Source organism: Acipenser ruthenus, chromosome 30, assembly GCF_902713425.1.
Source record: "Acipenser ruthenus chromosome 30, fAciRut3.2 maternal haplotype, whole genome shotgun sequence".
In the NCBI taxonomy this organism is placed as follows: domain Eukaryota; kingdom Metazoa; phylum Chordata; class Actinopteri; order Acipenseriformes; family Acipenseridae; genus Acipenser; species Acipenser ruthenus.
Genome location: NC_081218.1, coordinates 15,529,589 through 15,557,286, shown reverse-complemented (window position 1 = coordinate 15,557,286; position 27,698 = coordinate 15,529,589). Strand labels below are relative to the sequence as shown.

Below are 27,698 nucleotides of genomic sequence, written 5' to 3'. Positions count from 1 at the left end.
AGCTGCAACATAATAAGCCCATCAGAACAGACAGGACTGTGCCCTGCTGACCTGTGCGTTTCTCTCCCCTCGCAGACAGAGTATGCTCGAATGGAAGGAGGGCGCTTTGTGTACAGAATCCACCGCTCTCCCATGTGTGAATACATGATCAACTTCATCCACAAGCTGAAGCACCTCCCCGAGAAGTACATGATGAACAGCGTGCTGGAGAACTTCACCATTTTACAGGCAAGCCTTTGGGAATTTCAACACCAGCCGGGGGTGTGGGTGTGACGCCTCTGTTGGCTCTGCTTTCTGATTCATGGGTTCCTGTGGCGTGGATTCTTATTCCAGTGAAGACTCTGCTGTTTAAAGCACACTGTGACCTCAGTGTATCTCACTCTCAAGTACAGCAGCTGCACCAGAGTGGAACAGTTAACCTGTCCCCCTGCAGTAAAAATAAAATAAAAACACTGCATTTCTTCTTCGTGGTATTTAACACTGATTTATTTGTTGCAGGGGGGAGGCAGTTAATGGTTACACTCGGGGTACCAGATGTACTTGGAGATCATGCTTGAGTTGCACTTGGATTAAAGACCTATCTGGTCAGCGAATGCGATTGAGCGATGAATAGATTCGTTCAGATAACGACAGCTATCCGCAGTCCGAACGGCTTGCGGCTGAAAGCTGCTGTTTGGGTCGTGTTTCAGTGCGAGTGTCCTTGCAGTGATCCTGTGCTTTCCTGTCCTCCTTCTCCCCCAGGTCGTTACAAACAGGGACAGTCAGGAGACCCTGCTGTGTATAGCCTTCGTGTTCGAAGTGTCCACGAGTGAACACGGGGCGCAGTACCACGTCTACAGGCTCGTCAAGGACTAGGGGTCCTGCGGGGGAGCTGGCCACCACGCTGCCTGAAAAAAAAAAAAGATTTGTAAAACCAAAACAAAAAACTATTTTATAGCACAGTGGGTATTTTGTACTTCAGTATCAATTTTGTAAAATAGGAAATGTATGAAGTTTTTTAAAAAAACAAAAAGAACTATGCACTATTTTGTGTAAGGGCAAATCTTTTTTTTTTGTTTTGTTTTTTTGTTTTGTATTTAAACAGGTTGCATCAGTAATGTTCCTTTTAAAAATATATCTTTTTTTCAGGGATGATGTTAATATTAGCTTCTGCGTTGAGGGAAAATAAGAAGGTACGGAGAAAAAATAATGTGTGAGAAAAGACGAGGAGAAAAGTGACACAAAGGTCTGGTTTATCTGCAGCATCCATACCTCTCCAATCAGGCAAAATGAGAAGACAGCTTGCTTTTAAACAGCACATGAAACAGTCAGGGGAAGGACCACCAACGTGCAGCATTACAAATCTGACATCCTTTTCCCTTCAATTTTGAAATGGACACTTCAGCTAATGCGCATCGCTCTAAAAGAGGCTGACTTCTAGACCATGTGAGGTTCTTTTTTTTTTTTCCCAGATCCACAATATATACACAAAACCATAATATTAGACATGGGTGATGTCACATTCGGGTGCCTCCTTTGCATTAGCTTTTATGTTGAAGAAAGCTGGCAGCCTTAATTAGGCTTCTCAGCCCCTGTGTGCCCCAGCTCTCTCTTCACCAGGAGGGTCCATATATTTTGGCTACGGAGATCTTTTCATTTCATACACATACAGACAGGATAACACACTCCTCCTGAAGACGTTTCAGTACAAATAAACCCTGTTGTGTTGCCAGTATTGGGACGATGTGGCAGGTGGGTCTGTTTTAATTGCATGAGAAACTCTTGAGCACAGGCGTACAAAGCCTGCTTGAATTGTTCTGTACCAAGCGGAAGAGACATTTGTGATGCAAACGAACGGTACTGCACAGCGACGGTCCTCTTAACGGCTTGATTAATAATAAGTTGCACTCCGGGACTCTGTTAATATCGGTGATTAAACGGGGCTCTAGCGGGTCAGCCCATGTCTTGCGCCCAGTTTTCATTTCCCTAGGCTGTGCTGACCTCTAGCGGAATGCCCTTGGCACTGAAAAAAAGACACAGCACACTGGTCTTGACTAATGTATTTTGCTTTTTTTTTCAAATATCTAATGTGAACTGTCAGTGTATGTTTGTGCCACGCTTTTGACACAGTGACTGTCCGGCGCCCAGGTCAGTTTGTCCTGCACCCGGACGGTCAGTGTATTATGAAAACCTCTTTCTTCCACCTGCTCGCTTCTCTGTACAGTATTTCAGAACACACGTGTAATGCCCACAAAGAACACTGAAGTAGCTAAATCCCAGGAAGCGGGATATCAGATCTAGAACTGTGACCTTTTAATCTCTAAACTCAGCTTTGAGGTTTTGGATTTTATGTTGTATGCTTTTATCTAAAACGTTTAACTACAGGAGTTGTCTTTTTAAAAATGGCATCATCTTCTGGTTGCTTTTTGAACATTTTGTGACACTAAAAAAAAAAAAAAAAACTACTACCACATCTTGAAAGAGGGTAATGTGCCTTTTCTATGCAGTGTAGATGAAATGTATTAAACAAACTGTCTTTACACAAAGTGAATGGTTGCTTTAGGTGAGGCTGTGGAGCGAAGGGAGGATATGTTACATAGGAAGTCTGGGGGCCTCTGTGTATTTTCTGTGCTGTGAATAACACTCAGAACTGTAAGTCCGAGCAGCACAGATCCTGTTGTGTGTCGTAGATCTGCCACACAACTCCACGAGAGGGGTGTGCGCACCAAAGAAGCATCCTCTGACTGTCGGGGGTTTGTGTGAGGGGACAGATACCAGAATTATTTGGATGTTTATGTTCATCCATAGTTTAAACCTATTCTAGTGAGGATTAAAAGATAACTTTTTTTTTTTTTAGTTCCATTTTTTTTTTTAGATTTTTTTTAAAACAAATTGTAAACGTGGCTAAATTGTCAAACGTGTGTCTTGGTTTAAGAAAGATATTCATGAGCGATGCCTAACGGAGTTTATTGTACTGTATAGCACTTCCTAATACAGTAGCCCTGGCCACTAGGGGGTGCTGTTTGTACCTGGAGACAGTGCAATCTCCTGGGCTGCTGTTTGACTGTGCCCCCCCCCCCAGCTCTCTGTGTTGTCAAGTAGCAAATAAAATGACAGCTCGGAACTACTCCTGAGCTGACCCACCGTTTATTACCTGCCTCTCTACAGACACTGTCAGCTCTGTGCTGCTCCGCGACAGGAAACAACTTATTTAAAGGGCTGGGGGAGGGAGGGAGGGGTATTCTTCAGTTTCAGCAGCTTGTAACCAGAAACAAGTAAACAGGTGAGCTCACGCTTCTGAATGTACTGCCTGGTGGGTCCAGCAGAGGGCGTGATGCTGAAATACACTACAAACAGCCCCAGATGGAGGATGAGCGGTGTCTGTGAAACAGATTTCACCGATCCCCAGCGATGCCTGGCTCGCTTTTTCTAAACTTTTCAAACGGGCAGGCTTGTGCTCCTGTTAAAGGTGTGTGTGTGAGTGTGTGTGTGTGTGTGAGCTGGTAATGAGCGATGTTTAAAATGTGTATTGTTACGCTGACGGACGGACGGACGGACGGAGGGAGGGAGGGAGGGAGGGGGGGTGTGTATGTGGTGGTGCAGTCTGACCTTGGTTCTTACTATTGTGTTGCATTCTTGTATATTGTGTTGCCTAGACTGTGAGGGGTTGGATCATATAATCAGTGTATTGTGTATAATCATTCAATAAAAAAGCATGGTGTCTACGGAGCCATTGTTTTTCTGAGACACAATAAATATATCTGTTGATTGGGTGTCTCTTTCCCAGTTCACTTGGGGTATGAGCTGCTGTCATGCTTTCAACACCTTGTATCAGAAATCATTAGAGATCATTTCAGAACCGTGCTTCTACCCAGATTTCAAACTCCGAATGTTCACGTGTGTTAAAAACATGTAACCCGGAGAAGATCCCAGCTGCTGTCTGACGTGATGGGGATCCTCCAGCGTGCTCTTCAAAGAATGACTGCCACCTGGCTCCAGCTGCTCTGAAACTGCTAGATGTGCATGCAAACAATTCTTAGTGGATTCAGAATGCATGCACACAATTCTTAGTGGATTCAGAATGCATGCACACAATTCTTAGTGGATTCAGAATGCATACACACAATTCTTAGTGGATTCAGAATGCATGCACCCAATTCTTAGTGGATTCATAATGCATGCACACAATTCGTAGTGGATTCAGAATGCATGCACACAATTCTTAGTGGATACAGCGAGGGGCTGAACGTACAGTAGAACGGACATCAGCAGACAGCACTGGTGGGGTTCTAGTCATGCAGATTCCTGCAGATCTAGCTAAAAGTGATTGCTGCCCATCATCGATACAACTGACAAAGCTTCTTTGTAACGGTGCAACCAACTGGAAAGCCAAGGCTCTCTGAAACAGACTCCTATACTACTGCAGCAGTGGATCAACCAAACCAACCCGGACACCATCCACCCCGCCTGCAGCCTGGGTCACCTCACCAAACACACAGGAATGGTGCTTGGGTGAGAACCTGGCTACTGTCCTCTAGTCTACATTTCTTCTTGAAACCCCGCCTGTACCCCACTCCCCTCTTTATCAGAACTCTACCAGTCTGAACTCTCCGATGGGAATACACACTGTCCAGTATTGTATTCTCTTCAAGGGATTTGATCGCATTGCACCTAATTTTATAACATGATTCCTGACCCCTAACCAATGTTCTTGAACGCTATGCAGTAGAGCCTGGCTTACCCGATCCGGTTAGATGGGACACCCTCTATTAACCGATGGGCCTCTGCCACGCACGTTTCATTTACACACGCTGCTACCAACCGAACGGTACTGATGGAAACTGAGCCTCGCACATTGCATTAGGGGTCTGGCACAGTAAATCCATGCCTTACTTAGCGGGACGGAATGCATGCAATTGCAGATAAAAAGACGGTGAGTTTGGGTATTCAGTTTCCCTTTTCACGTGCTGCCGCTTCACGTTTAACCGCGTTCCAAATAAGTTCCGATATTACAGGGTGCACCGCAGTTACTGTATCCCTGTTGTCTGGTTGTTTTCGAAGCAGCCATGAGGGATAGATGCAGTGTCAAAATGGTTTTATTTTAGTGTGGATGTGGCCCGGGAGCTTTGTGTTTGACTTGTTTGGATCTCATATAAATGACGTGTCCAGCGTGATAAGGGGCACCGGAGCGTTAAAAAATAAACTAAAGACTACATCACCCAGCATGCTTTGCGACGCGTAATGCGTCGCAAGGTTCGTAATGGGCATTGGTCGAAGAGGCACTGCGCTGCTGGTAGTGCCGAGCTTTGCAAGATAGCTTCTGGCTTGTGTTTACTTCTGCACTTCACAGACTACAAGATAGACGACAGGTTTTGGTTTTTATTATAGAGGCCAGTTTACATATACAAAGGGAATTTTATTAAACTGAACACGGAGACTCACCACAAGACTAGCCAGCGGTGCAGCCGGAGGAATTTCTGTAACTGCAGTGCTCGACTCTGTGAACAAAAGGTACCGTTACAGCAAAAGTTGAGACTGAAAATAAAATAATAATAATAATAATAATAATAATAATAATAATAAACAACGTCATTGTATTCGTAATGTATAAAAAGGGGTTAGGTTTATAATAATGAGGCTGCACTGTATGTGTGTTGCTGTCTCACTTCGGTGTCACGGCTCGGGTATGAGAGTTTGTAATTAAGTCAGGTATTTAAATGCATATTTCTAAATTATGCAAGGCTTGGGTATCGCCGGTGCGTGCTGAATTAATTCTACTAGTCGCGCAGCGTGCCATGTGATGTGTTCAGAAAGACTTGGTTATCTACAGCAGATTACTAAGTGGCTGCACCTGGGAAAGGAACCATTGCATTGACTTAGCGCTGCAGTAGTACCTGCTCGACCCGATGCGGTTTGAAATCCCAGCTCGCCGCACGGAGGTGCGTATTGCATCTTTAGCAGCAAAGTTCAGTGCCCTGATCTATGACGTCACAACAAGCCGCAGTTTCAGTTTCACTCGGAACGCTGGGAATCAGCAGCGCATTTCACGTGACTTCTTTAAGCATGCACGTGAGTGCAGCGTTGCATTTACGAAGTGCAGTATTTTAAATATGATTTACACAGCTTTAAAAAAAAAAAAAAACCTAGTTTGTAATGCGCTACTCCAGTTAATTTGAAGTTTCATCCCATTGGATGAAAACGGTACTGCGTCCGGGTTATTGTGATACTTCTCGAGAGAGAAATGCAGATCCTGAAGCATTGCGTCCTTCTGTTGGTCTGTAGGTCCTGTCGGATTTTCAGCATGCTGGTTAATCTAGGAGAGTGTAGGGTAGTGCAAGAGAAACAGTGCGTTATTACTGTAAGAGTGCCGGCAGCACGTACACGTGAATCTAATCCACGGGAACGCGTGTTGTGGTTCTGTACCAGATAAGAATGGGTTTCCCGGCTGATGTTTTTCCACCTGTGTGACCACGTGAGTTTGTTTGGCAGCACCAGAGTCCAGCTGGAGAGATGAGATACTGTCTGAATTAAACACACCCTTCATTTCACTCCAGCAGGAAGAGCTGAAGGAGTTAACACTCCACTGTTGCCATGCCGACCGCCCCTGCTATAAAACTGCGAGTGTTCTCTCTCAACTGCTGGTAAGTCCAGAGGTCTCCTGCAGGCTGTAGCACCTGTATGGCTTTGTGTGAATCAGTGGCAGTTGTTCTTTGCACCTTGAATGATACTGTAAATATAGATATACATATCTGGAGTTTGGGTTTTGAAAAGCTGACTCAGGAACTAAAGAGAAATGCAGGGCAATGCAGTTTCCCCTTTCCACACAGCCAGCCTGTCACACTGTGAGGCTGAGATTTAAAAAAGTGCTCCGATCAGCACACAGAGACGTGCGAGTCATCCTGACCTCAGGAGTTTATCTCTGCTTTGAATTTCATTTCCTCTGTCAGCTGATTTAAACCTTTCTGCTGCGTCTGCTCTCCAACTCTTCTGCCGTGTACCTTCTCTCTCTCTCTCTCTCTCTCTCTCGCTCTCCCCCTCGCGCTCTCTCCCCTCGCGCTCTCTCCCCCCTCGCTCTCTCTCTTGCTCTCCCCCTCTCTCTCCCCCCTCTCTTGCTCTGTGTCTCTCTCTCCCCTTGCTCTGTGTCTCTCTCCCCCCTCGCTCTGTGTCTCTCTCTCTCGCTCTCTCCCCCCTCTCTTGCTCTCTCTCGCTCTCTCTCTCTCGCTCTCTCTCTCTCTCTCTCTCTCTCTCTGTCGTCTCTGCAGTTTTGTTAATGTGTTCATTAGATGATTGTGATCCGGGAGACCTGCCATTGAAAGCTCCTCAGCCCTGGCCCCTCTAACTGAGAGAGCCGCACGAGGGATCACTTTGTGTGTCGTCTTGGTTGTGTAACTTCTCTTTCAGCAAGTTTCTTCACACTGCTCTCTCTCTGTTCTAGGGGGATTCACTACTTAAGCCAGCACTGCTCCGAGCGCTATGAGATGATTGGTCAGTTATTGAAGGAGGAGGAGCATGACCTTGTGCTTCTGCAGGAGGTGGGGCTGTGAGAGTGTGGTGCTGTCACATGTCTGATCTCCTGCCTTTAACCAATAAGTGCTGGGCTGTACTGTACAGAAATGAGAAGTCAAGAACTGAAAGTACATATAGCTAGCAAAATAATTCAGTACAGCTTCTATAATATGTATCTCATTCACTTTGTAGATCACATATTCTATATGAAAGAGGCACGTATTAAAATGTGGATTTGATTTTTAATAATATTTCTTTTTCATTGCATGTATACATCGAATATGTATGTAGACACACTTGCACTGTTTTCTGTGCTGTACTTCCCTTTAAAGGAACCCACCCATGCAGATCTGTACATCCCATCTAGTTTTCTTGAAATCCAGTAACACAGGCTCTGGGTTCTCAAGTGAACTCCTCTCTCGTTTGCGTGTTTGTTTGTTCTCAGGTGTGGAGTGAAAGCGATTATTTGTTCCTGAAGAAGACACTCGCACACAGCCACCCTTACACTCACTACTTCAAAAGGTAATGCATTTCAAGGCAGTCGTTTCCGTCTCTGATCACAGAAAATGTCTGCCGAGCAATGGAAGGGTAAACGCTAGGGGTACGCCGACCTGTTTAATCGAGAAGACGTAATATGAAGTCATGGTGTCTTTCTCTTAATAAAGGGTTGTGACCTGATGCGCAAAAGGAATTGAAACCTAGCCAATGGAAAAGGGTGTCAAACCCCTTGTTAACATATTCCACTAGGTGGCAGTAGAGACACACTTGTACATGCCTGCTGCAGCTATCAGAGACAGACACACTGGTCTGGTCCACTTTACCAGCTGTAGCGACACCCCTTGTTTACTTGTCAGCCTGTACTCCAGGATTTGAGTCCTTTGTTTGTAAAATGGAAAGCGTACAGTAATGGGTGAATTGTAATGAACTAACATGGGGGTGATGCTGCGGTCAGTGCTAGGGACAGTACTAATGATAGCCTGCAGGGTAGTTTCAATTGCAGCGAGTCGACCCTGCGAAGCCAGCATGAGGGAATCTAATTGATGCGCAGGGCTCTTCTCCATCAGTGTGTTAAACCCAGTTACTGCTCAGAGCTGTGTCTTGAACCCGGAGCTGGCTGTCCCCCTGGGTGCTGCTGTTCGTGTCTGAGCTGTGACGCGTTCTTTCTGTCTTGTTTGTTTTCAGTGGGGTGATAGGAAGTGGCTTGGCTGTGTTTTCCAAACATAAAATCCTGGACACATTCCTGTACCGCTACTCTATCAATGGGTACCCGTACATGGTGAGTGTTGATTCAGCCTGCTGTTCTTTTTCAAGTGGTGCCTCTTCAGTGCCTCAGGCGTCAGGCTCACACTGTCTCTGTTTGAGCAATTACTAAAACCTCAGATTACATTGTTTAGTTCTCCCTGGATGTTTGTAGTTTGTTGGATGAGAATTACATAAAGACTGACGTCACATTTAGAAATGTTCTGGTTAATTCCGAAGCGACTACATTAAGAGCTATACACGGAGTTGCCTAGCAGTGTGTGTGTGTGTTATAAATACATGCGTGTGTGATGTTTATTCTCGTTCTGTGACTTGTGTTGTGTTTCCCAGGCTCACCATGGTGACTGGTTTGGTGGAAAGGCTGTGGGAATGGTCATCCTAGATATCTGTGACCTGACAGTCCATGCGTACGTCACCCATGTGAGTGAAGCATTTGTGAGTTTGGGACTGTGGGCTGTCATAAGAGGGATTTCACCTTCTCTATATAGAAAAGAACTATCCCCAGACATTAGAACTACTTCCAGTAAAAACCTGTCTGAGCGTCGCTCGGGACCAGAGAATTGTGCTGGATTACAGAGTTACTGTCAAAAATGTATAATAACCTCAATGACATCTTTATTAGCATGAGCAGCCCATTCCCTTCACACTGTACCTGCATGAGGATTCAGCACCATTCCTATAGAAAGACATCCCCTTGCTCTCACTGTACCTGCATGAGGATTCAGCACCATTCCTATAGAAAGACGTCCCCTTGCTCTCACTGTACCTGCATGGGGATTCAGTGTAATGTAGTAACTGCACTGTACTCCAGTGAGGTGTCTCACACACAGAACTGCTGCTTCTCTTCCAGCTGCATGCCGAGTACTGCAGAGAGAAGGATGCCTATCTCCCACACAGAGTGGTGCAGGCCTGGGAGCTGCTGCACTTCATTCGGTAAGGACAGCCTGTCTCTGAGCACGGCTGTGTTTTGAAACATATCCGATTACAATGCGTTTTTCTATTGTGCTCCACTGCACTGTTTAGTAGTGGCTGTGGAAGGAGAGTTCCTCTCTGTCTGCAGGCACACCTCCGGCGGAGCGGACCTGGTGATCCTGGGAGGAGATCTGAACATGCATCCTCGAGATCTCGGGACCCGGCTGCTGCTCGCATACACAGGACTCCGGGATTCCTACACTGAGGCGGAGAGGTTTGAGGTGAGTGCTGGAAACATCTGAGGACCAGGTCTGCTAGACCTCGGGTCACGCACAGGTGGACTAAAGCAGGGCACAGCCAGCGAGTCCGGTCTTTATCGCTCCGCTTCATACAGAGACACTGTGCTTCTGTTTTGCACAGGGTTGTGAGGAGGGCATCACTCTCATCGCAGAGAACCCTTTCATCAATAAGAAAGAGCTGGAGCCCTTTGAGAATGGAATACGAATCGACTACATTCTCTTCAAGGTGGGTTTAATACCAAGCACTGCTCAAGTATGCGCTGTCACTGCACTGTGCTGCGATGCACTGGCCAGCTGTACTGCTTGTGTGCTTCTGAACTCATGGAATATGTGCTCCACATGCCGTTAATACAAGTGATCCTCGGATAGCAGGCTGCTCCAGCGTGTAGCACTGACTGTGCTGTGCAGGTGCAGATCCAGTGTATAGGACTCTGTCTCTCTGTGCTGTGCTGGTGCAAATCCAGTACACAGGACTCTGTCTCTGTGCTGTGCAGGTGCAGATCCAGTGTAGAGGACTCTGTCTCTCTGTGCTGTGCTGGTGCAGATCCAGTGTATAGGACTCTGTCTCTCTGTGCTGTGCTGGTGCAGATCCAGTGTATAGGACTCTGTCTGTCTGTGCTGTGCTGGTGCAGATCCAGTGCATAGGACTGTGTTTGCTGCTGTGCTCGTGTTGTTTTCTAGCCTGTGTGCTCCGTGTGTCCCTGCAGGGCTTGTCGAGAGTCTCTGTGAAGTGCGAGTCTCTCTCCACCACCACGGGCTCCGTGCCGGGGAAACCCTTCCCATACTCCGACCACGAGGCCCTGAGCGGCGTGCTGCTGCTGCGGAGCGAGGAGGGGGGCGGGGACCGGCCCCAGCGCTGCTCAGCAGGTACAGCCTCCATTCCGCTCGCTTCACACGCGGTGCAATTTCTACTTCGTCCTGTTAACCTGTGTTGAAAACACCCCCTTCATTTCAGTTTAAGGCATATGCACTATGTGAAAATACATATTTATATATATATATGTATATATTTTTTTATATGTCTGTATGTGTTTATAGAATTGCATTACTTCACAACAACATTGTAATTTGTCGTCTAGAATGATATTCATGGATTGAAAGACCAAATCAGAGCTAGGTAGATTTCTATTATATCTCTAAACACTGCTGTGCTTGTCAGTGCAGATCAGATCTGAATACACAGGGCTCTGTAAACACTGCTGTGCTTGTCAGTGCAGCCCCCTCTCACTCCTCTTCTCTCCCCGCTCTCAGAGCCGGATCCTGGGCTGGTGGACATGGTGAACGAGGCTCGCACGGAGGTGAAGGTGGGTCTGCACAGCGCTGAGAGGATGCGTGGCACCGTGGCCCGCATGGGGATGATGGGGCTGGCGTTGCTGCTGGTGGAGCTGGTCATCGCGCTGGTGCCCTGGCTGGCACACAGCACGGAGCACGCCTTCCCCCGCGCCTCCTTCTACCTGCTGGGGGCGCTGTCCTTCGCCACCCTGCTGCTCACAGCCCTGCTGTACATCTTGTACTCCACGCAGGTGAAGACGCTGCAGGGAGCGGAGGACCAGATGAGGCTGGCTGTCACAGGGCTGCAGGAGAGGCTGCAGAAACACTCGCAGACACAGCCAGTGGAGCAGGGCAGAGTGCAGGGAGAACCAACAAGCACCCCAGCAAACTCTCCTTGACTTCAGCATTGGAAAGATGAAACTTCAAGGTTTAGTGACCCCCCCCCCCAAAATTTTTTCTTTTGTAAGTAATTCTGCTTATGAGTTCTGGAAGAAGGCAGTAAAGAATCCTAGTATAATATTGAACCTGATTATGGGACACTGCAGCTTTAAGATCCTGTTGTTTTTTGTGATTCCCGTCCCGGGATTGGGATTGGGTTTGGGAGTTGGGAGTTCACCGGCATGTCGACTCGACAGTGGCCAGTCGTTTTGTTCCTAACCCTGCTCCATGGGGTTTCCTGTGGTGTGCTAAGGTGCATTTTAGGCAATGGATTATAATTGACCTATGATTGGATTAGGAATCCACTTACCTTGACTTGACAAAATGTTACAAAAGAAAGTTTTGCCCACGTCCTGTGAATGCAGGTCGTGGTGATCTTTGTTTTCATTCCCTTTAGAACGAAAAGCAACTGAACGCACTCCATTTTATTGAAGTCTTTTTAGTCACTTCTTAGTTTAAATTCTATTCTCAGGGACCATTTTAAATTCCACTACGTTGTACTGTGTTCGAGTCTTCATTGGAAAAGGACACGTGTCACATATTTGCAGCTGCTGTCTCGTGTTTTTATCTACATGTGAAGTGTAGTCCACGTTCCTTGAATAGCTAATGCAGGCAAACGATCCTGTTTATATAATGACTTCTGAAATGAAGAACCTGACTTACACAGAAAACACAACCACTGCATACTCTACACAGGAGTGTGTAACCTGACTTGCACAGAAAACACAACCTCTGCATACTCTACACAGGAGTGTGTAACCTGACTTACACAGAAAACACAACCACTGCATACTCTACACAGGAGTGTGTAACCTGACTTACACAGAAAACACAACCACTGCATACTCTACACAGGAGTGTAACCTGACTTGCACAGAAAACACAACCACTGCATACTCTACACAGGAGTGTGTAACCTGACTTACACAGAAAACACAACCACTGCATACTCTACACAGGAGTGTGTAACCTGACTTACACAGAAAACACAACCACTGCATACTCTACACAGGAGTGTGTGACCTGACTTACACAGCACACTCCAGTCCCTTCATTTCAAAGCTTTTCAAAGCATGTGTCTGCATGCATTACAAATGCAAATGACCGTTCGGAGCCGCGTGAAGTTCAGGTTTTGAACGTCAGTGTGTGGAGCCGCACTTGAGTAAAGAGACGCGATGTTCAGCTTGCAAGACTGCGCGTTCCTGAGTGGGAACTGAAATCCAGTTTAGATGGGGAGGCCCCTTCTTGGTTTTGGAAACATAAGCTGAGTTCATACAGCAGGCTGTACATTGCAGCTCTTGTAAACAGCCTTCTGAGTGACCGGTTTCTATCTCTGAGCAGCAGGTGATTGTGAATGAAATGGATTGGACTGCATTGGTTGGCAGTTTGCTATAAATCTTATCCAGGTTACCATGAGGTTTTCTTGTGCTTTTTACAAAACTCTGATTTTAAAACATTAAAAGTTCACCCTCCTGTTTTATCATCCGTCACTTTTTACATATTTAAATGTAAAACACCGACTAGATTGTGTTTTTTTTGCCTTTCGTTTGAATGCTTGTGACTGATTTCACAACTAAATGAATAGTAATAAAGCACATAATCAGGGTTTTAAAATGAACACACAGTCATTTTATTAAAATCCGGATCCAAGTGCCCGATGCTGGCAGCTCTTTCTCATAAGCCCTTTGCGAGTCCCTGCTGTGCGTTGGTGATAACCGCAGTGCAATTCAATCACTGGCTTGGGATGATCGCTCTCCCCAGACGCGCGGCACGCTTCAAATACTTGGCTCTAAATGTTATGCTTGCTTAGCGCTGGTGACGATCCATTTAGTTTTACCAGTTATGCAGTCCACTGGCCCTTGCATTAGTGTTCATTAAACCTGCGCTTTATGATCTTCCCCTGACCCCAGTGCTTCAGGGTCGGTCGAAACAGACCCTCAAACCAGATTCCTGTGCAGCCCTGTGGCTTCATTACATTGCAGGAGCAGATGTCTCCCACACACACACCTGCCCCTCTAGAATAAATATAGACCAGCACGAGGAGGGGAAAGGGAGCCTGCCGTGTAGAACAAATACAGGAGATTATCAAGAGCCTGCAGGTTCCTTTATAGAAACAGCCCACAGCACAGGGCTCTGGAAAGGGTGGGCAGTGGAAGTTGTTTTGCCTTGACTCTAACTGCCAGGTTGTTTGCTCGTTCTTGTTTTTTCTATGTGAATCAGATCCCAGGCAGGCCAGCGTGTGCTCAGTTTAATGTCATTGCTCCTCCTTTGCACCGTTTTTTAAAAGTCTTTGTGTAAAGTCTTACTTCAAACAGACTCTAGTCGTGTAGATTCCATTGCTGGGTTTGAGTTTTTCCCTGGGATTGATTTTTCAGTAGCTGTCGTTTTTGTCATTTTTTAAGTACTGTATACTTGTGACGTCTCGGCTAAAAAATATTTTTGAAATGGTTTCTGATAACTGAGTTGAAGGTTTTTGACATCAGGTCAGAAAGTGAGATGCAGCTGAATGGACCTGTGTAAACTCGTTTGAACACAGAGAGACGTCGCTTTTTAGTTTCAGTTTTCCCTGCTCGTGGAGGATTAGTGTCAGTACTTTTGAAGTCTTTTAGTTCCTGAATTGAGATCTTTATAAAAATTATTATGGGACGGTTTTAAATGATGGATGATCTATTTGAACCAAGTACAGTATTTTGGTGATTTTCTTTTTAATTGAATTTTATTTGATCTGTTTTTTTCTTACATGACTGCTAGCAGACTACAGGGCCAGTATCCTGGGGTTTGTTTAGATAGATGAGAGGGACATTTTGTCAAATTGCACCCGGGTTCACTGTGGGGACACAGAGGTGGTGGAAAGGTCTTGCACCATGTGTCTCCTTCCATCGTAGAGCACAGTTAGAAACAGCTGGCCAAACGTTTAAAAAAAAAAAATATATATATATAGATGGATAGTTTTTCTTTTTATCCTAGAAACAATTTCGATACGTCACGTGGCGATGTGGCAAACCGCCACGATTTAAAAAAATGAGGAATAAAAAAAGACTTTGAAAACATACTTCAGCAGCCACCACAGTACAGTATTGTAATTCATCCATCCGGCCGTGTTCTTCAGGGTCTGGTCAGCAGAGCTTCTGAATCCATTCCAATGGGCAGTGGAACATCACTCGCTGACCATTCCACACGCGGATACATTATCCCATACGTTCCGTACGCTACCTTTGTGTTCCAATGACATTCTAGAATGGATGAGTGGTAATCTGGTATTCCGATCCAGAAAGGACCGTGTATTCCGAGGACAGGTTAACTGTTCTTGTTATTAATAGACAGTCTTGTATTCTTAACCTTGTGTACATACACTAACCTTATACAGCAGCACAGTTGCACACGCTTTATCTTAACCAGTGCTAACAAAAGTAGAGGTCATGCCATGATCGTGGATTCATTACAGTAACCCTAACCTACCTCGTGGAAGTTGCAGAAACAGTTTCCAGGGCAGATTTGCATGAAGGAGGGAAGCCTAGGTAAACACTTACACTATAACCGCACTGTATAACACATTTATAATGCCATGTCTGGCAACATTATTATTTAACCTGGTCGTAGTGGCTTTCAGTCATTAGTACAGGATGTTGAATTGCTGACTGTCTTGTCTTGTTATATTTTAAACACAAGTGGTAGATTCCGTGATGAAAGGGAGTCTTTTCCCCATTCCCAATACTTCATCGTTCATTTATTTTAAAAGCGAGACGTTTCTGTGTTGATTTGCAGCAGTGATGCTGGTTCTGTGTGCTGTCAATCATGCAGAGTTATTGAAGAGCTAATTTTAATAAAGACTGTATTAATCCACTCCTGTGTGTGTGTGTCTGTCGCTTACTGCTGAAAGATCTGGAGCCTGTGCTCAGCACGTTTTCTTTTGCTTCTGATCAAGCTTTTCTGTAAAGACTTTTCATATGCAGTGCGGTATGCGTTGCCGGACAGGAAAAAGTGTTTTGTGCAAGAAACGGAATCTAGTTCCATACCTAAAGCAGCTTTTCTCGTTTCAAAAATGCTCGGGCATCAGAACAAAGCCAGGGATCTGTAAAAGAAAACAAAAGCTCACGGGGGTCGGGGGGTGTCTGTCGGGACACTCGGGTGAGGAGAGACTCCCAAGCTGTTTAAATAGTTTGATGGATTCATGATGGCCACTCCCTGCATCACCCTGGAAAAGCCCAAGGAAGAAGGCGAGCTCCCGAGCGTTGTGAAGACTTCGAGGTAAGGTTCATTATATATATAAAACATATAGAACAGGTTTACTGCACTGTGTTCACTCTTATTTCTGCACAGCTGAAGACTGCAGTCTCTTGTTACTGAGACCTTGGCTCTTATTTTGAGTAACCGTGATCAGAGTCGGGGTGTTGGTAACGGCAGAGAGCTTGAGCGCTCCAAACTATCGGAAACGGGATGGGATTCTGGGCATGTCTGGCAGACACATCGTGCTCCCCAGAGGAGCGGACGTTTGTAAAGGAAAATGCTCTTTAAAAAAAATCTATGAGGGTTCATGCTATGAGTGTTAATACTTCTCATATATATATATATATATATATATATAATAAGCGTGTGGCTTCCATTGGAACATGTGTTCTTTATATTGTGTCCCTCGTCAAGCTGCGGAGTCTGAAGCTGCACAGCAGAAATAATTCCACTTGCAGCAGGGTTGACTTTGTACAAAGTTTCAGAGCTGAAACAGTAGAAGTTGGATGTTTGGTTTTTTTTACCATTCCATTATGAAGTAAGCGTTCATACCCCCTGCTTCTGTACTACCTGCACTTTTAATTCATTCTTACTGAGTGACAACCCTTCCTCATTTCATACATTTAAAGCTGCTGCTAATATCAGTGAAGACCTTTAAAACTGGATTGCAACCAAGAATAGACATTTTCATAAATAAAAGGTAGTGCAATATTTTACCACAGCAATGCAATTTCCTTTTGAGTCACACGTTTTATTAGGTACAGATTCATTGAGATGCTATCGCAGGACACAGCCAGGAGGATATTCAGTCTCGTTACAATGAGAGAAGTCCATACATTAAAATACAAGACGCAAGGTAACCAGTCCAGCAATTCCAGCAGCATCCCCTCCTCCTGCTGCTGCAGCAGCTTTCCGTACACCAGCTTTCTAAAACAAACATGAGGAATAGAAGAAGAGGTTTTGAGAAACTGTGCAGGACGCCACTTTGTGCTGTTTGTTTGTTAAAACTGAACTGTGTCGTTTGACTGTGTCGGCCTCGCAGTTTGTTTTTAATGTTACATGACATTATTAGCCAATTATCCAACCGCTGGCATATTCTATTCCATCTATGTTTTTATCAACCCTTAAAAGAGAGTGCAGAAACTCACCTGCTTGGAGTGGCTTCCATTCCTTCCTGCCAGTCCTAATTCGGAACTGTAGAATGCAGAGAAAGAATTAGAACAGGGAACAAAACGATCGCCATTCTACTACAGGCCAGCTGATGTCAATTAAAACAAATTATATATATCTCAACAGAAACGTTGCAAAATCACAGCCAATGAACACAAATATATCATGCAGTGAGTTATTCACTGTTCCACACTATAGTGCTGTATTGGGTTTGTTTTATTGCATTACGTACAAACTGACTCTGTATCAGAGTTCCTAAATCACACGCTGGTTTCCAGATCCTAAATCACGCAGCTAACTTGAAACGGAAAGCTTCCTTGTGCCTGCGCTGGTAGCCCTGAAATACATTGCTGACTGCGTGCTGGAGGAGGAGGAGGACGGGGCTGCAGCTGTCCAGTCAGGGTAATGTGATGAAGCAGCATGTTATAGATCATTCCAGCTATGCAAGTCTGTCAATGGGAGAGGCCACGCTCCTCCTGCTTGGTGCACTGCCATCTAAGGCAGTGATCTGGGGAACGATTCTATTTGCAAAACCACTTGACCTACAAAATCGCTGTCGTCTAACCCTGAAGCGTATCACCGATGATAGCTGCTCCTAGGGGAGTTGTGTTTTTGTTTTGTCATTCATTAAATATATATTAAATTATTTGATACAAGCGTTGCGCATACTTACCCCTGCGCTGTCCCGCTTTCAGGGAAAGTTTTTCAAATTGAAAACGTTTGTGTTTGACACTCACGCAGTGTGAGTGAGGGTGTTGGTTTTTTTAAGGAAAAGAACATATCTTGTTTAATGTAACTGATTGTTAATGTGGCTCACAGGAAATTGAAAACCACGATGTAATGAGAAAACTAGCAGCCTCCACATGTTAGGAATGGCTTCTGTGTAATTAAAAAACACAAAACAAAAAGCTCTGTGCAGTGGACAGTCAACGTGCTGTCCAGGATCAATTCACGTACCTTTTTATAGCTAACATATTGATCTGGAAAATGTACTGGTGGGTTCTGTGGTATCCTGAATCTAAAAATGAATGTGTGTGAAAGTGACAAACATCAAAATATCTAAAACTAGTCTTCACTTTGCACGGCTTATGGTATGTAAAATGAGATTTTTACATTTTATAGCATAATAAATTAGCACTTGTAGCTGCTTCTGCTGTAACATGGTTAAATAACCCTTAATGGAGCATGAGATATCTGCACCTTAAATTAACCAAGCATACATCGAAACGTATTTAAATATGGTTGGTAATTACTTACCTTCTCTGGAAAAACAACCCACCCCCCTCTATCTAGCGCTACAGCCCTGAAGACACACATCCAGTGGGGTGCATGCTCTACTGACCTGTGTGTTCGGGGACAGCATCTACTTGTCTGTTGGGACCTGGACAGCTAGTAGAGGAAAGTGAATTAGTTACTGGTTTAGACAGCAAAAGAGAAGCCAAATGCAAAACACCAAGTCAGTTCATGCACTATAAGTTTACCACTTTACTTGCAAAATGTTATCAGGAGAACAATTTTTAAAATGTTCGTTTCTTGTGTTGGAGCTTTTAAAATGTGCCATTTATAACCTCCTACTGTTGCAAGAAGGATCATGCATGGTGATGCACAGTGCAGTGGTGGGAAGCGGGTTCAAAGGGAGAGTGGATCATGCATGGTGATGCACAGTGCAGTGGTGTGAAGCACGTTCAAAGGGAGAGTGGATCAGGCATGGTTTGCACAGTGCAGTAGTGGGAAGCGGGTTCAAAGGGAGAGTGGATCAGGCATGGTGATGTACAGTGCAGTGGTGGGAAGCGGGTTCAAAGGGAGAGTGGATCAGGCATGGTTTGCACAGTGCAGTGGTGGGATGCGGGTTCAAAGGGAGAGTGGATCAGGCATGGTGATGCACAGTGCAGTGGTGGGAAGCGGGTTCAAAGGGAGAGTGGATCAGGCATGGTTTGCACAGTGCAGTGGTGTGAAGCGGGTTCAAAGGGAGAGTGGATCAGGCATGGTGATGCACAGTGCAGTGGTGGGATGCGGGTTCAAAGGGAGAGTGGATCAGGCATGGTGATGCACAGTGCAGTGGTGGGAAGCGCGTTCAAAGGGAGAGTGGATCAGGCATGGTTTGCACAGTGCAGTGGTGGGAAGCGGGTTCAAAGGGAGAGTGGATCATGCATGGTTTGCACAGTGCAGTGGTGGGAAGCGGGTTCAAAGGGAGAGTGGATCATGCATGGTGATGCACAGTGCAGTGATGGGAAGTCGGCTCACTGCAGCTTTACGGTTGTGATCCAGTACGCTGCACTTGTTCTAGCTGGGTGACAGCATCGTGTAATCCAGCCCGGCTCACCTTTGACGTCCAGTTTGCAGTTGACGACGGCCTCCCCATGGGGGTTGATGGCCTTGCAGCTGTAGACTCCCCCGTCGAAGGTGCAGGGTTTGCGGATCTCCAGGGTGCACAGGCCCTGGCTCGTTATCTGCCTGAACTTGGGGTCCTCCCCAATCACCATCTGGTTCTTCATCCACAGGATCTTCGGCTGGAAAAAAAATATCCCATCAGACCAGCGAGTTTGTGATTCTACGCCAAGAAGTGTGACGTCAAAAGGTAGATATCGGATTGCCAGCTCAATTTGAATTGCACACATAAAACTTATCATCACTGAACACTAAATCATAATAACGTCCGTAATATTAATAGAAATGGTACCCAAGCCATCCCAAGACCTTCTGCCGTATCGTAGTACCACATCAGTGCCAGGCAGCCCCCCACTGTGCAATATTAATCCCCAATCCATTTCCAAACTCCCAGAGGCACTGGAATGTGTTGCTAATCAGCGTAGTTGTGGGATTTGGAGGCTCACTTCTTTCCCTTTGGTTTTGAGTAACTTGATTACGAGCTGCAGTCATTCCTGCAGAACAGGGGTCCCGTCAGACTCCTCCCTGGTATTTCACACCTGCCCATCTTCAATTCATCTTCTCTAATGAGCCTGCTGCTGCTGCTGTAGCACTGGATCAAAATACCTTCTCTGTCTTAAGACCAGCGGAAGGTTTAAAATACATCTACATAAAAGTGTTTCTCTATGGCCTGGAGTTCTGTCTGCAGAGGTGTTCCTGCAAAACTGCAGATTTACTTATTTCAAAACCGTGGCCTGGAATCATCCCTGAAAGTTTTAGCAACGTAATTGCATGGTTTCCCGTGCTTTTCCTAAGCTTACTCTGTTAAGATGCTGTAGTGCAATATAATAGTATTGTGTATAAAAGGGAGGGTTCTAATGAAAGCGAGTGGTTCATTACCTGGGGGTTTCCTCGCACGGCACAGAGCAGCTTGGTCGTGTAACCCATAGTGGCTGCCCTGTCGTTCAGAGGCTGGGTGAAACTGGGTGGCTCCGAATAATCACGATCCTTATACTCTGGAGGTTTGTACTGAATGCCTGTGTGAGAGAGAAGGGGGCTGAGGAACGCAAGACAAGAATATACAGCACAGCGACTGTGTGAGAGAGAAGGGGGGCGAGGAACTCAAGACAAGAATGTGTATGTCGAGTGTTGACTTGATCAGCCCTGCTGGGATACACAGATAGGATTACCCAGTTATATAAAATCATCTCATGCAGGTGGGGTATCTGTTGATCAAATCAAGCCCTACATATTGGAGGTATTGTACTTTGTTTTGTTAAAGCAAAATAATGTTACTATTTAACCACGCTAAAATATTCTGTTGTCGCATTTCCTTTAGGGGTATAAAAGTTGGTATAACAGTTAATAGTTGTGGAGAGTTGAAAGACAGCCCGCGTCTCGCTGAAGGATTCTCCGAGGAGGAGGAGGAGGGAGTTCTCTCACCTGTCTTCTGAATGTAGGCCAGATCCTTTGTTACAGCAGCGTTCTCACTCAGTCCACACCTGTTCTCAGTGAAGACCCTGAAGCTGTAGGAGTTGCCCATGATGAGATCGGAAACCGTGCAGTTAAGCCGGTGGTAATGTTCCAAGACCGTGAACCACTCCTGAAAAATCAACCACAGCAGGGCCTTACACATGGGAGTACTGTGTGTGTGTGTGTTATATATTCAAATATACATCCCTTTCACAGAAGAGCTCAGACTCATGAACTGCTTGTCATGCAGAGTCGTGCATTGATGTTGAGGATGCATCATAATTTATTATGCATTGTGATTAAAGATACACAGATAATTGTTTGAGTGAAGACTGTGGATTTCATCCCTGGATCCCAGAACGCATCAAACCTGCAGTCCAGACACCTGCTGGCAAGAGGCAGCCCCTTTAAAGAAGAAAGACTTCCTCTCTGAGAACGCCAAACCATGTGCTGTAACTCACCCTGGACTCTGCCAAGACCTTTTAACTGTGCAGTCTGGTATCGAAGTCTATAAAAAGACCCTTCTATTTGAAACAGAGCACTGCGTTTGCATCTTAAAGTAGACAAGATAACTCCACTCAGATTAAACATACCTCACACACAAAGTGCTGTAGATAAGTGTTATCTTTCTGTAGTTAGTGTAGTGTTGAAAGGTTAAATAAAGACTCTGGCTATAGATGGTAACTCCAATTAACTTCACTGAGCCAGATCTCAAAGACCATTCACCCCCTCAGTGCTGGGGATTCTCTGGAGTAGAGACCACTAAACTTATTACACTTTAAAACGACCCTCTTATAGAGCAACGGGTGTCCAGTACACTTTCAATGCATCCTCTCCCATCTGTTTGCTATTTAGTAACGTTGCTTCAATAAGTTCAGCTGCCACTGTCTCTGCTTGCTTTTAGCTAAATCAAGTTTCCTAAAACTTTGGAAGTCTACTCAAGCAGAAAAAAACTTCCCAGCAAATTCAGCTTTGGGCCAGAACAGAACTGGCAATTAAAACACGGTTTTGTTTTTACAGAAAGGACGAACAATCTTCATGCTGCAGTTCTCTCCACACTGAACAGGTCCTCAAGAGGGGGGTTGACAGGGACTCGCTTACCCCAGTCTTCTTGTCTGCTTTCTGGACGGTGTAGCCAGTAATCTCTGCGTTTCCGTCGTCCTTCGGTGGTGTCCATTCCAGGGCTGTGTTGAATCCCCAGACATCCACCAGCTTGATGCTGGAAGGGGGGCCTGGCAGGTCTACAGGACAAAGAGCAAGCGTGTATATATATATATATATATATATATATATATATATATATATATAATAAAGGTCCTGGTTTTTCATTAAGAATGAAAGCAGTCAGCAGGCTGCATGCAGTGTTGTGAATGGACACCTCAGGATGTTTGTTTATCCAATCTGTACTGCGTGCTGTCGCTGCAGGAGAACAGGCTTTGGAATCCCAGTGCCAGTAAAACGTCATCGCTATCAAAAGATATTCATTAACGATGTCATTCCATGTGAATGCCTGTCCGTTCACACAGGCTGAGCGGCCTGGCTTCTGAACCTTACCAACAATCTGGATGCTGATGGTCGCCTTGTCCTCCAGACTGTCCACCTTCACCGTCACCTCGTATTTGCCAGAGTCCTTCCTCTCGCTCTTGCGGATGAACAGGATCGTGTCTCTGTCGCTGTTACGCACGCCCACTGCCTTGAGATCCAAGGGCTGGCCATCCTTCGTCCAGCTCACCTGGGGTTTGGGTTTACCCTGCGCACAAGGAAATGCTTTTTAAAACAGACAGCGCTCTAGAGAAGAGAAAGGCATTTTCTACACCTGTACTCAATCCCCTTCCGGGTAGACCGGTACAATTTCTCGCAGCAGTAGATACTTAAAGTTCACTCCCTTATGGATTTTGTTGGCATTTCTTGTAGTTTTCAAAGCCCAGAACAGGAATTACTTCGACACTGAAGTCTGGCTGCACTCGGTTTAAAAGTGGGAAAGGTTTATCTGAAGAACCACCACGACATGAAGACAGTGCATGTCTTTACTGTATGAAAATGCAGTCGATGGCGCCAGCACCTCAACACATTGACCCTGGTGCACTTACCTGGAAAGGGATGACCAAGTTGACCGTGTCACCGACCTTCTTCACAAACACTGTTCTCAGGCTGCGAGGCAGGCGGATTCTGGGGCGATCTGGATTTCAAAGCAAAACAGGGGCGTCAGTGAGAGCAGGAACATTGCAGTAACGCCTGCCATTACTTTGGAGCTGGGTGTCCCCAATGACGTGACGCTACTGAAGAGGACTGCATACACAGAACAGAAGCACATTGACCAATGGCAGCCTCGTCCTAGCGGAAGTGCTCTTCCGCTCTCTCCCGTGGCACAAACGCATGGTCGTTTTCTATGTTTACATGAGCAGGGAGTGGTGTCCGAGTGAAGCGTGTGGGGTTCTGTTAGTTTGAAGTGCCCCTCGAGAGCTGTCCTGTACTGTTCAGTGTCTGAGAGGCAGTGTTTAAACAGCACTGTTTCCAGACCCTGTTGGACACACAGATCCAGTAAGTGCCTGGCAGCTCCACTGAGATAGAGTGCCCTCCCTTTGCTCTGCAGTGGTCTCTGGTATTTTTCCAAGCAGCTAACACTTGTCACGATCACTCTCCTGGGAACGCTGAAACCCGAGACAGGTCACTGTGCGTTCCATCCAAGGATTCCGAGCAGGGTGCCCCTTTTATTTCTTAAGCCCTGCTAATCACCGCACTTCCCAGTTATTTTCCAAGTATTCGTGCTGGGCCGGGATCTGGATTTAGGAATTCAGAAAGCGTCTTAAAAGCAGCAGTGTCCTCTAATTGAGTTCAGTTCTACTGTTTAAGGAATACATGCACTTTATCAGAGGAAAGCAGGGCTTGGTGTCGGTCCAGTTTCTATTCGTTTGCATTCCCTCGTTAGCAATGCACCGACACTCACCACAATAAATGTAAAGCCTTGTATTGAGTTTGCATGTTTGTAAACCAGTCCTAATGCAACATGAATAAAGAATGCCAGGAAGAATGTGAGAATGTATTCCCACACAGCTGCTGTGTTAGCAGGGCAGTGAGGGGGAAGAAACACACTGTCAAATACATTTCAAATGGACATGAGCACAAAACAGACAGGCACTATATGGTTTATGTAATATTCAGGAGTATGTTTTCAAAATGCACTAGGTAACCCAATCCATCCCCTCACCACTCTCTGTGTGAAGAAGAGTCTCCTTCAGCAACATGACTAGGTAACCCATTCCACCCCCTCATCACTCTCTATGTGAAGAAGAGTCTCCTTCAACAACATGACTAGGTAACCCATTCCATCCCCTCAGCACTCTGTGAAGAAAAGTCTCCTTCAGCAACATGACTAGGTAACCCATTCCATCCTCTCACCACTCTCTGTGTGAAGAAGAGTCTCCTTCAACAACATGACTAGGTAACCCATTCCATCCCCTCACCACTGTGTGTGAAGAAGAGTCTCCTTCAACAACATGACTAGGTAACCCATTCCATCCCCTCACCACTCTCTGTGTGAAGAAGTGTCTCCTTCCCTCTGTTCTCAGTCTATCTCCATTTAGTCTCCAGCTGGTTTCTGTGCTGTGCTTATTGTATTGTAAGTATAGGTTCAGATTAACTACGACAGCTCCTTTTAAGATTTTAAAGACTTCAAATCATCTATGTAGCCTGGGCTGCGTTGCAAGAGCGTTTCTTACCAACAATCTCCCGCACCACCACTGGCTGTTCCAGGGAGGCGGGTGCGCTGGGGCCCCCGGGGTTGACGGCCTTCACGCGAACGTGCAGCTTATCTCCGGTGGTCAGGTTCTTGATAGCGTAGCGATTGGAAATGATGAGCTCCTGGTTAGCAACAACCCAGTCTTGAGCTGTTGAGAGAGTAGAAACACACCACAGTGATCTCTACAGAAACACACAGGACTCCTTTACCAACTTCAAACACTCCCCAGAGTGATCTACATAGAAACACACCCCAGAGTGATCTATATAAACACACCCCAGAGTGATCTATATAGAAACACACTCCAGAGTGATCTATATAAACACACCCCAGAGTGATCTCTATAGAAACACACCCCAGAGTGATCTCTATAGAAACACACCCCAGAGTGATCTCTATAGAAACACACCCCAGAGTGATCTCTATAGAAACACACCGCAGAGTGATCTATATAAACACACCCCAGAGTGATCTATATAAACACACCCCAGAGTGATCTATAGAAACACACCCCAGAGTGTTCTCTATATAAACACACCCCAGAGTGATCTATGGGGTGTGTTCCTATATAGTGATCTATATAGAAACACACCCCATAGTGATCTATATAGAAACACACCCCAGAGTGATCTATATAGAAACACACAGGACTCCTCAGTAAAGGTGAGGCTCTATTTTACAAGGCTGCCGTGTAGAGAGAGATTTCTCACACTTCTGTTCACCTTGCACTTCTCTAAGCAGATGGTTTAAATCGCAGATGACAGCTGTTCTAAAATCCACTTCAGCATTTTCCTGAGACTTGCATACGTGTGTATAAGCGAAGGGATTGCCAAATTATATTTACCAGTTTGACAGTCCTGGCACTTGTTTTATTTGTAATGTTGGTTTGGAGTTAGAGCAGGTTTACATTCACTCCCTGTATCTATGATAATGATAACGCGTATTGCATTGGGATCTCAGCTGCATGCATTCAACACTACAGCCCTGCTTGCTCAGCACTCTCAGAATATGCTGAGGCTCTGGCACAGCCTCCTTCACTGCTTCTAATTTTAGCACATCAGTGTATCCTGTCTTTAGACAGCTCTTGCAAAAGGCACATAAATAAATAAATTAAATTTAAAAGCTACAATTGCGTGAAGCACCGCGCTGTCCCTTTAGAACGTGTGGAAGCCTCTCGCGACACGTGCTTGTCTCCTCCTCGATAATGCGCTGTCTGGAACACAAGCATTTGAAATACTAATCCATTTAGAGACGGTCTTATGAAACGGCACGGTCCTTGACCTCGTTTATGAGATGTTGCCGTGTCAGATCATGCTTTTAATATCTTAGCTGCTCGCCCCTGCAGATAGGTTTTCATTGCCCCTTCAATGTTAAGGAGCGGTAGTCGTCTTGCAGCGTGTTTTAATTAGCACGTCACCATAAGTAACGCATGTATTTAGGCACTGCTTAGGAAGTACAATGTTGCAAGCAATGTTCTTCCCCCTTTACCAAATGTAACTATTTCTGTCTAAAATAACACAAAACAAAAAAGCTTCACACGTTACATAAACAATACATACATTATTTATTTCGAAAACATAAATGTTTGTTTTTAAAAAAGTGAATAAATAAATTAATTACAGTTCTAGTAAAATAACCAACACTTGTTATTTTGTGTGCCAAACAGCGTTCCAACTTACTGCCGTCCCTGCAATACTCCACTGTGTATCCGTCCAGCCCAGAGGCACCGATATTCTCCGGGGGTCTCCATTTCACTGTCAGCGTAGTGTCGTTCACATCTTCCAGGGTCAGGTTAACGGGCTCGCTGGTGGGCTCTGAAGTAGGAACAGCGCATGCACACTGATGAATACAGGAGTGAACTATTCAAAATGTAGACATGCATTAACGGAACTAACGAAGCATCAATAAATCCCTGCATTTCTTTTTAAGGAACGTGCAGACAAATGTCGCGCAGATCGCTACGCTACCTGTATGAGTGCCATGCCTTTTCATTTACCTTCTTTGGGCTTCTCTGGCTCTGGAGGAGGGGGAGGAGGAGCTGCGGGCTCCGCTGCGGGCTTCTGCTCTTCGGCAGGCGCTGGGGCTGCATCTCCTCCGGCCTCTGGCGCGGGTTCTGCTGCGGGTGCCGGTGCAGCCTCAGCGGGTGCAGGAGCCGGGGCGGGTTCGGGTTCGGGTTCGGGAGCAGGGGCAGGAGCAGGAGCAGGCTCTGCTGGGGCGGCCGGCTTCTCCTCTTTTTTGGGGGCCGCTTTCTTGGCGGGGGATTTCTTGATTGGTGCCGGTTTGGCTGGCATGGTGTTCAGATACCCAGATGAATAGCCAGTCCTTCGGATGAAAGGCTCCAAGGGTCTTCGTCATGTTTTATATAGCGGCTGATATTACAGTAAACGACATTTCTTAACTCCACCCCCATGCTAAACTTTATATAGAAGAACAGTCAGCAGCGCCCGTCCCATTTGACCAACACAACACCTGCGCAGAGCAGCTGTCTGTAGTCGTGGATCGCGAGTCTGGTCGAGTCAGACTGCCTTCCATCTGTTTACATTGTAGTTTGCTTCACTGCGCTACTGGCTGCATAACCCCATCCCCCGTGATGAAGGATTGCTGGGTTTAGATCTCTGGAACTCAGGCTCAAGTAAGGACATGGAGGGGAGGGGAGGATCCTACCATAACGGGATGTAAATAAACAGAACTGGTTTTTTGGGGAGAACAGAAGTGTCACACATTAACGCATGCAGTAAACCAACTCATTATATCCCATAATAAACACGGATCATTATTGTGGGTGTTTTAAAAACCGAACACATCATCAATGTGGGGACGTTAAGGGACTGCAGCATTTCATAATAACAAGAATACCAGAAATACACTGCAATCAAATTCACGTGGGCAGCGGACATGAGATACAGTAACACGTCATTGCGTGTAAAGCATGCAAAGTTAATTGCAATAAATTTCAATACAACAAATGAGAGACTCAAAAGTTACCTCCGCGTCTTTCCGCTTTCTGACAGTGCCTGCAATACTGGACTCGGTGTCAGAGCGCCACCTGCTGGCGG

At 45.7% G+C, this 27,698-nt stretch overlaps 3 protein-coding genes across 20 annotated transcripts in view; 2 read left to right on the top strand and 1 right to left on the bottom strand.

The window, feature by feature from the left end:
* The window catches only part of LOC117430319 (transcriptional enhancer factor TEF-5), a 40,963-nt gene extending 38,416 nt beyond the window's left edge, over positions 1–2,547 (top strand). For all 14 annotated transcript variants that reach the window (XM_059005128.1, XM_059005123.1, XM_059005126.1 and 11 more), the window contains 2 exons: positions 76–228; positions 742–2,547. In XM_059005128.1, coding sequence (XP_058861111.1) covers positions 76–228; positions 742–855 — 267 coding nt within the window. In that variant the 3' untranslated portion in view covers positions 856–2,547. The remainder of the gene's footprint in view (positions 1–75; positions 229–741) is intronic.
* A 2,266-nt stretch (positions 2,548–4,813) lies between these two features.
* LOC131702800 (sphingomyelin phosphodiesterase 2-like) lies at positions 4,814–15,509 on the top strand. Of its 5 annotated transcripts, XM_059005122.1 has the most exons (12): positions 5,189–5,490; positions 6,534–6,620; positions 7,415–7,511; positions 7,931–8,007; positions 8,668–8,761; positions 9,076–9,165; positions 9,596–9,678; positions 9,806–9,938; positions 10,078–10,182; positions 10,664–10,823; positions 11,208–11,260; positions 11,480–15,509. In XM_059005122.1, exons 2-12 carry the CDS (start codon positions 6,571–6,573, stop codon positions 11,624–11,626), a joined length of 1,089 nt encoding a protein of 362 aa, XP_058861105.1. In that variant the 5' UTR covers positions 5,189–5,490; positions 6,534–6,570; the 3' UTR covers positions 11,627–15,509. The 5 variants fall into 5 exon arrangements, with proteins under 5 accessions (XP_058861104.1, XP_058861105.1, XP_058861103.1 ...); XM_059005121.1 differs by lacking the exon at positions 5,189–5,490 and adding an exon at positions 4,814–4,912 and having other exon boundaries at positions 11,208–15,509; XM_059005120.1 differs by having other exon boundaries at positions 6,537–6,620; positions 11,208–15,509.
* Positions 15,510–16,623: 1,114 nt separating this feature from the next.
* Positions 16,624–27,114, bottom strand: LOC117427656 (myosin-binding protein H-like). Its single transcript, XM_034045841.3, has 12 exons — positions 26,639–27,114; positions 26,322–26,456; positions 24,623–24,790; positions 22,994–23,082; positions 22,458–22,653; positions 22,005–22,144; positions 20,874–21,033; positions 20,331–20,467; positions 19,387–19,573; positions 18,406–18,452; positions 17,042–17,087; positions 16,624–16,820 (listed from the first exon to the last, which is right to left on the bottom strand). The coding sequence occupies exons 1-10, from the start codon at positions 26,931–26,933 to the stop codon at positions 18,427–18,429; spliced, it is 1,533 nt and encodes a 510-aa protein (XP_033901732.3). The 5' UTR covers positions 26,934–27,114; the 3' UTR covers positions 16,624–16,820; positions 17,042–17,087; positions 18,406–18,426.
* Positions 27,115–27,698: the final 584 nt, after the last annotated feature.

What these genes read in the sequence shown, in the direction of transcription:
- LOC131702800 (XM_059005121.1), top strand. Translation starts at nt 6,571, where the DNA reads ATGCCGACCGCCCCTGCTATAAAACTGCGAGTGTTCTCTCTCAACTGC. An exon ending in TCAATGGGTACCCGTACATG is followed by an intron (nt 8,762 to 9,075) that starts GTGAGTGTTGAT and finishes TGTGTTTCCCAG; the next exon opens with GCTCACCATGGTGACTGGTT. An exon ending in CTGAGGCGGAGAGGTTTGAG is followed by an intron (nt 9,939 to 10,077) that starts GTGAGTGCTGGA and finishes TGTTTTGCACAG; the next exon opens with GGTTGTGAGGAGGGCATCAC.
- LOC117427656 (XM_034045841.3), bottom strand. Translation starts at nt 26,933, where the DNA reads ATGCCAGCCAAACCGGCACCAATCAAGAAATCCCCCGCCAAGAAAGCG. An exon ending in GCCAGAGAAGCCCAAAGAAG is followed by an intron (nt 26,457 to 26,638) that starts GTAAATGAAAAG and finishes TTCCTACTTCAG; the next exon opens with AGCCCACCAGCGAGCCCGTT. An exon ending in GGTGGTGCGGGAGATTGTTG is followed by an intron (nt 23,083 to 24,622) that starts GTAAGAAACGCT and finishes TTTGAAATCCAG; the next exon opens with ATCGCCCCAGAATCCGCCTG.